This window comes from Rhopalosiphum maidis, chromosome 2 (assembly GCF_003676215.2).
Source record: "Rhopalosiphum maidis isolate BTI-1 chromosome 2, ASM367621v3, whole genome shotgun sequence".
NCBI lineage: Eukaryota > Metazoa > Arthropoda > Insecta > Hemiptera > Aphididae > Rhopalosiphum > Rhopalosiphum maidis.
The window spans coordinates 15,261,638-15,272,036 of NC_040878.1; the positions used below are offsets into that span (position 1 = coordinate 15,261,638).

The 10,399-nt window shown below is 29.0% G+C and overlaps 1 protein-coding gene across 2 annotated transcripts; it reads right to left on the reverse strand.

Annotated features, from left to right (window-relative positions):
* Positions 1–8,159, reverse strand: LOC113551579 (N-acetylgalactosamine kinase). 2 transcript variants are annotated; one of them, XM_026953893.1, is made up of 10 exons: positions 8,016–8,159; positions 4,162–4,464; positions 3,874–4,087; positions 3,359–3,467; positions 3,026–3,183; positions 2,346–2,486; positions 2,145–2,259; positions 1,103–1,292; positions 664–930; positions 1–192 (listed from the first exon to the last, which is right to left on the reverse strand). In XM_026953893.1, exons 2-9 carry the CDS (start codon positions 4,455–4,457, stop codon positions 708–710), a joined length of 1,446 nt encoding a protein of 481 aa, XP_026809694.1. In that variant the 5' UTR covers positions 4,458–4,464; positions 8,016–8,159; the 3' UTR covers positions 1–192; positions 664–707. The 2 variants fall into 2 exon arrangements, with proteins under 2 accessions (XP_026809694.1, XP_026809693.1); XM_026953892.1 differs by lacking the exon at positions 1–192 and having other exon boundaries at positions 612–930.
* Between the last annotated feature and the right edge of the window lie 2,240 nt (positions 8,160–10,399).

Below are 10,399 nucleotides of genomic sequence, written 5' to 3' on the forward strand. Positions count from 1 at the left end.
ACAATAAGGTAACTAGTTTATTTTCATAAGTTGTATACAAGAGCACAATATCAGTAATGTATCTAAGATAAGTATTTTTTCAAAATTAGTACTTGTATGTATAGACAGATACAAATATTGGTAAAAATAGGTTTAATACTTATTATTATTGTACAATACTGAGCAACCAAGTGCACAGCTTCCAGTTAATTCCTGCAAATAAAAACAGTCCTTGTACATAGTTAAAATTTTAAATCAACCAAGCACAGTAACCAAACATTGTTTTAAAAAAAAAATATCTGTATCAAATAAGTTTGATATTTTAACATATTAGATACTACTTATATTAACTATGATTGTAATATGTGCATTATGTACTAACACATTATATGTCAACACTCATGTCATTGTACTATTCGCTTCCGAAGAAAGGTTTTAAGTATACTATTATACAGAATCAATTATGTAAAAACTCATCGTAAGTAAATATTTCTAAATTTTTTATTTGATTTATTTTAAATAAATGATTTATATTTGAACATTGATTGACCGGAGCAATTATTCTAAGTAAAAACAACAACAGTTACTGTATTCATAAACTTTTAAACAGATAATTCCCTATTAAAACGATGTTTATTGTGAAAAAATATGGTATTTTATTGTGAAAATATATGATTTAATTACATTTTGACCAAATGCACTATGCAGAATAAACTGTTTGAACTGTTTCATAAGTTCACAAGAGACGGGAGGTGGTCAGAAATACCATCACCGATAGTAGTGGTCTTAACGTGAATGCAGCAAGCACCTTCAGAAGGACTAGTTGCGAACACAAGTTGATCGATACGTTTTCCACAAGTATCTCTATTTGCATAGTATTGATCTCTTACAGATTTCACGAATTCGTCAGTACCATCTGACGGCACCATAGCCACGACGCATCCTCCCCAACTAAAACACATCAAAATTTATATTACTTATTGACAAATTAATACTATTATTTGTCTGTGTTTATTATGAAATGATTAACATTAATGATTATACAATATTATTATTATTATTATTATTATTATTATTATTATTATTATTATTATTATTATATTATTAATGTAATTTAATATACCCGGCACCAGTGAGTTTGCATCCGTACGCTCCTTCTCGTTTGCAGAGTGTCACTAACTCCTCCAGGTCCGGATGACTGCATTGGTATAGGTCTCGCAGTGAAGAATGGCTATCGTCCATCAACTTACCGAGGTCCGATGCTGCTCCGAAATTCTCACATAGCTTACAAAACTCTTCCATTCGCTTGGCCTCTGTAACATAAGATGAATAGATGTTAGGAATTGAAAAAAATTATAAAGAGTTATGATGAACGTTTGGTAATCATTCCCAAAAGTTCATGACTTCCAGGTAATCATTTGTATAATTTTTTTCAAAACGTCGTAAAGACACCTATAAGTGCAGAATTATATATTTGTTTTAGATCACTGAAAAATAGGTAGTAAAATACTAAATACTATTTATTTATTATTGTTGCATACATCGGAAATTTGTACTATTCTACTTATTTTTAAAATTTTTCCACTACTTATTCTATACTTTTGTTAAAATAAAAAAAAAAATAAAAATAAATAAAGATGTGTATTTATTTTTGATTATTAATACTGGAAGTACATTGTTAAATCGTTTATAATTTTTGTTTAATTATTATTAAAATATATTTTTTATAATATTTGTGAAATTAAAAATATTAAAGTAAATGTATAGATAAGAACAAATAAACCAGAATAACATGCGCGAAGGGTCGTCCACCTATTAGTAATTATTATAATTAACTAGTTATAAATGTCTAGTGTCCACGAAAATACGAAATCATGTTTAATGAATTGTTGAGTAGAATATTTTTATTTATTATTGTAGCACATTTAATTTACGGAGTAGTGTAATATCTTATTCGGAATTTTACTATATTTTATACTGAAAACACTGATAACTATATACGTTTTAAATGTTATAGTAATTTTTGTTTTTGTTCGTTTCAAAACATTCAGTACATTTTTGAGCATAAATAATTACTTTTTGAAACTATAATAGTTGTTAGCTTTAGTAGATATTTCATATTTTTCATCATAGTCGTCTAAAAATATAATATTTCAAATCGCCACCTTCGAACACATGTAGAGCTCTCTGGTGCAAAAAAAATTCAGTGAGGTCAGTCGTGTTAGCCGTCAAACTGAGCTTGTCGAGTTGGTCTTCGGATACTGATAATATTTCACACACCTATGTATGTAAAAAGAAATACATTCGTTTTAGTTAAGAAATCACTGATAAATAACACGTTATATTATATCGACCAACTGTCATACCTCTGATTTAGTATACCTATCGACGTGCAAGTATTGGTGAACTAATTCGATCATTTGGTCCAGCGTGTTGCCCGAACGCTTTTGCAACGTCGCTAGTACGGTCATCTGCTCCCATTCGAGATTCAATTGCTTAGCAATTACCTGAAACCCACGTTCACCGTTTATCAATTTATGTTGAATATAAATTTTAAATATTGTTCATGATTAAATGGAGCAATATAAATATCAATATTAACAGAAATACATATATTTATTGATTTACGTGACTGTTATTGTTACGCTATTGTATATGATTAGCAGATTTTTGAGATCTATTTCCCGTCTCGATTATCGAAAAACACAAATCAAGAGTTGAAATCTCATTTATGCTTTCAATTATGTTAGGTTAATAAAATTGTATTTGATAAAAACTCTCAAAGTCTCGATAAGCTTATTATTTATTAATCATTCGTTTAATTTAAAGTAATAACATTACAAACAATATTAAATCAAAAAACTTATGAAAATAATATACATATATTTATTTAAAATTCTATAAATAACCAGTATTTTTCATTTAAAAATAATGGCTCTTATGTCGATTTTTTGTTTATTATAGCCGAAAGAAGTATGACATTTATCGTGCAGATAATAAATATGGAGTACTGAACCTTTTCGAGTTGAACGCATAAAACATTTACCTGTGAAGCCAGTCTGCATTCCACTACCCTCGTGTTGAAGTCATTAGATGCCGCTTTATTTTTGACGGCTAAACTCTGAGCCACGACGAACTTGGCGTCGGCTGGAAGTCGGAACTGTTTGACCGCTAACGGATTAAAGTCGATACGGGCCGCATAACCTTTATGCCGAAAAATAACAGTTAACTACAATATTAATCACAAAGAAATAACGAGACTTATAATAATGGAGGTAATATTAAGATAATAATATCATACTCTACAATAATTATTATTATTGAATAATATTATGATAATATACGTAAAATAGGTAAAATTATGTTTTCGTTCGATTACCTTGTTTGGCGTTTACGGCTATCGCTTGGTCCATGCCACCGCCAGCCGTACCGATGTATCTTTCGCATTTAGCGCTAATTTCTGCCAGCTCGAGTCTACTGATTGGTACCTATAAACAACGACATCGTAAGCGTTTTGCCTACACGATACGCCGTCTTCAGATAGCTACAAGGTTGTAAATTTTGATATTTTTATCAGTACTGCATATCGATATTTACGACAAATACTGTATGACAACCTTATTTTATTCTTACATAAAATTATTTTTTAAATAAATTCAAGTGAATAATAGGTAAGTTTGAGTATAAAAAACCATATAACCATAATTAACCATAAGGTACCTATAAAATATAATTGTTATGAAACCTAAAAGCACTATATTTTGGTAGTTTTTACATTTTTTTTTTGCATAGCTTTAATATTATATTAAACTTTTTTTTTGTTATTTTTCGAAAATTTTATCGATTTGCATAATATACATAAGTAAGTAACATAAATAATTATGATATACTCACTCCGTATCCGACCAGGGTGGCCATTACGGCGGCCGTCACTAGTGCACTCGAACTGCTCAATCCCGAACTTTCAGGAATGTTACCGGTAATTGCGAACAAAAAACCAACTTTTTCAAAGGCTTTCAGCTGACTCTCGCTCAGGTACTCTCGAGCTCCTTTCACGCCACACATAAAATAATTTGACCAACTTGGACTCTTGCTTAATGACTCTGCACTAAATTTGGATAAGTCAATAGTTTAATTCGTATAGGTTACATTTTTTGCAAACAGAATTTTCGATTTATTTACCTTATATCTGATATATTTTTTGAGACGTTTTCGTATCGTTCTGTACATAAGTTGGTTAACTCTACAGTATGTCGGTCAGTTGTCCTTTTCGCTGCCACTACGATACACTGATCAATAGCCATTGGGAACACAGAATAACCGCAATAATCTACATGTTCCCCGATCAAGTTAACTCTTCCCGGTACTTTGACATAGTATTCTGGTTGAAGCGATTCGAAATTTTCGTGGAAGTGTTGCTTCAACTTTTGAACCGGTATGTTATCCGATGACGTTCCCCATGCGTAATCGACTTCCATTTTTAATCTAAAATAATATTTTACAAAAATCAAATTTTGAAGTTTTTAATACCTGGCATCTGCAGAAGTTAAATACTTGAACAATGTTTTCTTTTTCTTTTAAAGATGTGTATATCATGAGTTATTTATTAATAAATTTATACCTATATATATAATAAATAATATAAGGTATACTATGATAGTACGGTACTTATATAATAAAATAAATATGGTACATATTGGTTATGCTCGCGCCATTTGCTAATACCCGGGTTTTCCGTATCTTTTTTAATAATATTAAATCGAAAAATACTAAATGTATTTAATAAAATATAATTTAAAGAATTTAGTATAATACCAACCATAATCAATTATTAATAATAAATATCAAAATTAATCTGTTCTATAGTAAATAGTTCTAAGCCGGCTGAAACTCGGATTACACTTTCAGAATACCTTCAAAAACGTATTTGCATTCATAGCAATTAATTTTATTATCTAAACAAATACTAAATATTAAATAGATACCGTGAAAAAAAGGTTTAACAATTCAATAACTTAATTTTACGTTTATTGTTATTTCATTGATTATATCTAGGTTAAAAAAAATCTTACTTTACGTTACTTCGTCCTACAAATTGATTTTGAGATATTGACACGTTTCGGTGAGGAATATACATTTTTAGTAAGCATCACGTCACCACATGGTACCTACTCTGTATCCCAAATTCAAATAATTTACCGAACTATCAAACGTTTCCTATAAACGACGGTAGTAGAACTTTAACGTTACCACGATAATAATACAGTATATATGTATATTATGCAACAGAATAAATTATCAGTTTTTACAAATTAGGTACTATAAAATTTCTGTATTAAATAATATATATATATATATTATTATAGGAGATTAAATAATTTAATATATTATATTTACATATAACACTACAAAAAAATCGCATGTATACAATTAGTATAACATATACATTATACATTATACAAAAAAATCAAACACGATATTTTATTTCTGTGATAATCGTGCGAGAAAACAAAATATTTAATATATTCAACTAGAATTTTGTAAATCAAACTTTTTTAAATCAAACCATGTTTTGTTAAACAACATATATAATAAGTGTGGACAGTGTGGTACTTATTATAGTAAATCATATGAGTAAATTATATACTAATCGATCGTCATTTCTGCAGTCTTTATATGAGTATTAAATAGATTTGTAAAAAAATATTAAACTCTGATAGTTTATGAATTTATAAGTTTTTCTTGAAATATTAAACTTTGTCAAGTATTCAAATATAAAGTGTATACCAGATACAAACTAATAAAAAACGTGTATATCAATCCTGTATAATAGTTACTTAGTTATCTTTATGGACAATTAATAATCTTAATGCTATTTTCTAACAATAATTTATAGGGTAGAAGAAAATGTATGTCATTTAATTGGAATTTCCTCACAGATGACTATTGAAAAAGATATGCATTTATACATTTACAGATATGTTATAATGGTTTCACAAAGATATATACTTGGGACGGTATGAAACTTTTAAAAGATATTATACTATATATTTTTATGATAATAATTGAATAATTGTATAATTATATTGAATAGAAGACATCTTTATATAGTGCATTAGTGCATGTATGCAATAGTACAATAATATGACAAATTATTTTGTAATTATCATATGTTATAGAATGCAGCCTGTAAGACACTAATATTATTATTGAATTACCTGTTGAGATTAGATAACTATTTGCTGTTATAAAATACTCGCGTCACTCTCTAGGTAAATAATTGCAGTCCGTGAGCATGTGTCTATAATATAATTAAATAATTCTTATCGGAATGTTATAGTTCATAGTTTTATTATATTATTCTCAATAAATTGCACCTGCTTAAATTTGAAACCGTTAGATTTTATTCTTCGAGTTGGATCGCGTGTGACGAAATGTAATAAAATACTGTATTGTTAGGTTGGGTGAATATAAAATATACCAAAATATACAATTTTCCACACTTAAAAATAAATGTTTATAATGTGTTACTAGTTTCGATGATATTACATACGATGCGCGTTTATATAGTAATAGTAGTAATCTAATACGAAATAGCTTGCCAATTAATATAATAGGTTATCAACATTGCAGCGTGGCGTACTGTGATTTCGCTTCTACATACAACATAGTACATGCATCTTCTGTTGTGGGTTATCTATATTGTAAATGTGTATATTTACTATTTATTAAATAAAATAAAATATGCGACAGTTATTAAATATGTAAGTGTACATATTGCAGTTTGCAAATAGTACGATGAACAGGATTTGGTTGCTGACGAGAAGAACGGTAGTTATTATTTGTCGTAAAAGTCGAATAACATAGTTTGATTGTAAAAAATGTCATTCAAATTACTTTGTGTAGGTATGCAATAAAATATTACTGTAGCAAATGAACGGTCTTTGCAACATCATGAAAGCGAAATAAATAAAATTATGTCCACAAACATTAGATTATAGTCGGATGTGTATCTATACAACAATTTATTAATATTATATTATTATCATACATAAACTTAATCACGCCATTAAAATAACGTAACGTTAAAATACGACGAACGATTAAAATAAAAAAAAAACAAAAACGTATAAAAAAAGTTTTGCAACGAATATAACGGAATAATGTAATATTGTATTATAATAAACTCTACAAACCATAACAATTAATATGACGATATAAAATGGTAAACAAATAATATATATTTTTATATTTTCATATTTTATATTTTTTTCAGTCATGACTTATGGATATAAGCGATACAATAGAAACGATAATAAAAAACAAAGTCGAATTAGGTAATGATTAAAGCACAATGCGTATTATAATAAGTAGGTACTATATTACCATATTGGTTGGGACAATACAATTTTTTTTTTTTAGTGATCGTAAACTTAATTATTTGAGTATTAAAAAAAACAGTTTTGGACAAAAAATTAACACGTATAAATATATAATGTTTCATGTAAAATATCACGTTCAGGTGGTAATAAAATTATTTTTGCTAAACACAATGTCTTAAAAGCATAAAATTGTTTTATTTATTATTCATTATTCACGGTATCATAATTCATATTATATATTCTTTAGATTATACTAATGATAAACTAATAATTTGACGTTCATATTATATTTATTAATGATCATTAAATACCTAAAAACACCTAACGCCCAGAACGCTATAAAAATAAGTATGATATCTACTCGCGGGAGTCTACCAAACGTATTTGGGAAAATTATTTAACTAATAGTTTTCAAAATAACACTACGAGAATTGAAAAAAACCCGTAAAAATCCTCTTCGTATAACCCCTTAACGTAAAAATAATAATTACATGTATAGGTACAATACGATATTAGGGACGATGACACGTTTCGTTTGCGTACGTGGAACTTATCACCGCCCCTCTCCCACACAAGTCAGAGGTTTTGGTGATAACCGTTAGAGATGATAATATAATATATATATATATATATATATGTATATATTATACTCACGAGTGTGCGGCGGCGGCGTCGTTGTCGTCGTCGTCGGGAAACGTTGGGTTCGCGTGCAGGTCGGACGTGCGCTGTATGCGGACGGCGACTACAAACAGCTGCTGCTACATGGCCCGCTGGAGTGCCCGCGCCGCCGCCGCCACCTCCTTCATCCGGCCGACCAACGTCACCGGACGGCGGGCGGCCGGCGCGGCGTCGGATTAAATAATCGACTGACGACGACGTTTTTGCCTTCGGTCCGCTATTAAACGAACGCCGTTGCAGCCGTACCTACCGATCATAAACGCGACACATTGTAATGTATAATCTATCATAGCATAATACGTTATGTTTTTTGTCATCGTGATTTTCGTTTTGTCGGCCGGCGGCTGCCATGTCGCCTTCTCACCGACTTCATACTTCACGATGGCTTTCGCACGACCGTTTCCGCGGACAACGCGGCGCGGGCGATGCATTAGGCACCAACGAGTGTATGAAAAATGTGTAAAAAGTTTCACGGTCAAAAAAAATTTAATTTTTAATTCACACCAATATTTTTATGTTTATATGATAAAATTAAAATTTCATTTTTTACTTTGAGAATCCATCAATAATAATAGGTACTTTAATAACTTTGTAATATTCTGTGAATGGATAAAATTGCTTGTCCATTCAAACTTAAAGTAAAATTCAATCAAAATTAAATAACTTCTAGTAAATATTAATTTATTTAATACTAATCTTTAAACATCACTCGTAGTGATTCGATACCGAGTCTTGACTCGATTCAAACAAAAAAAATGTACGGATAATGTATATTTATTAGTAGACATATTATGTTAGACCCAAACATTTAAAACGCATAAGTCTGTGATAATAGATTGATTATATAATATAATCGGTTGTGATTGAATATAATATTCAATATTTAAAAAAATATTTATATTTCCTTAATCACTACGCTAAATACACCACTGTTAAGCGTTAATGGTTAATACACTTTTTAATTCGGAGACCGTAGTAGGACCGTGAACTTAATTATTGATAAGGTAGGCATAACTAAAATTCCCGAGAGAAAATGATGTTTTCAAATTATATACTGACGAACACGATTTTAAAAAATTTATAGCTCTTTAAATTCGTGACTACAAAACACGATCATAATAATATTATGAATGTCAAGACTTTTGTGATAAATATCAATACGTGATAACTGACAAATATTGTGTATATGAACCGTGACAATACATACCAATTTTTCTTTAATACTTATCTTTTAATATTAAAATGAAAAATGTGTATTTAAATAAATTAATATATCTATATATAATATTATTTATAATACGTATAATGCGCGTTTATAGCAATCCCAAAAAATAGTATGTGTATTACAGCAATAAATAAATGCAACTAATATGTAAATACCCACGAGATGAGGAAGTTTAATAATAAACCTATAGAGGTGAAAATGGGAGTGAAAAATATAACAAAAAAACCTCTGGTCATCGAAATTATAAATATACGCTAATAAATATGTGTACAGTATAAAAACTGGGTAGGGTACTTTACAACGGTTTTGGGAAACATTGAATATCTATACAACAAACTATTCATGAAAACCGGTTTTGATTAATATTTTTAGTGCTGGTCTTCTGAGAACATCTTCTTTTATGGTTAAAAAACGAACACACTTTCTTAAATATTTTATAAATAGTATAATTTAATTGACACGCACGACCTATAGGTACAATAACAATTTTTTGAATTGTATATAGTATAATATGTATGCATAATTATATAAACCTACGTATTGCTAGTTTGCTACCGAGAGAAACTTATTTTTATATTGGACGAAACGATCACAATATAAAATGCACAAAGCACAATATCTATGAGGCTATGAAGATATTGCTCGTGTTTTTTAATAGTAAAAATAGACCAACTTAATTATAAATGTATATAAACAATATTTTATCAGTAGATTAAGATTTACCTGTGACAGCATTTGTTATATTTTAAGTACAATTATTGTGGCCGTTATTTTGACCTGCAATATTCGTTGATATTGGGAAGTTCGAAGGAAGTTACGGTTAAACAAATTTAAATTATATTTTTCACGCGTAGCGTATTATTCGTAAACAACAAAATGGTTTACGATCTATACATTAACGAATCTTAAAAAAATATAAAACTATTTGTACTTCTTATATTATTACTTCTGCTTGGTAGTACATTCTAGGTATAGAATTTCTGTGCAGTAAAAAATTGTAAAATATATAAAATAGCTTAAATAGACCTAGTCATTATCACAATTTGTTATTGTAGAACGTAATATTAAAGAATTATGACGATGACGGAACCGGAGGTAAGTACTTGAGTGTTTTATAGCAACAACGGCATTATAA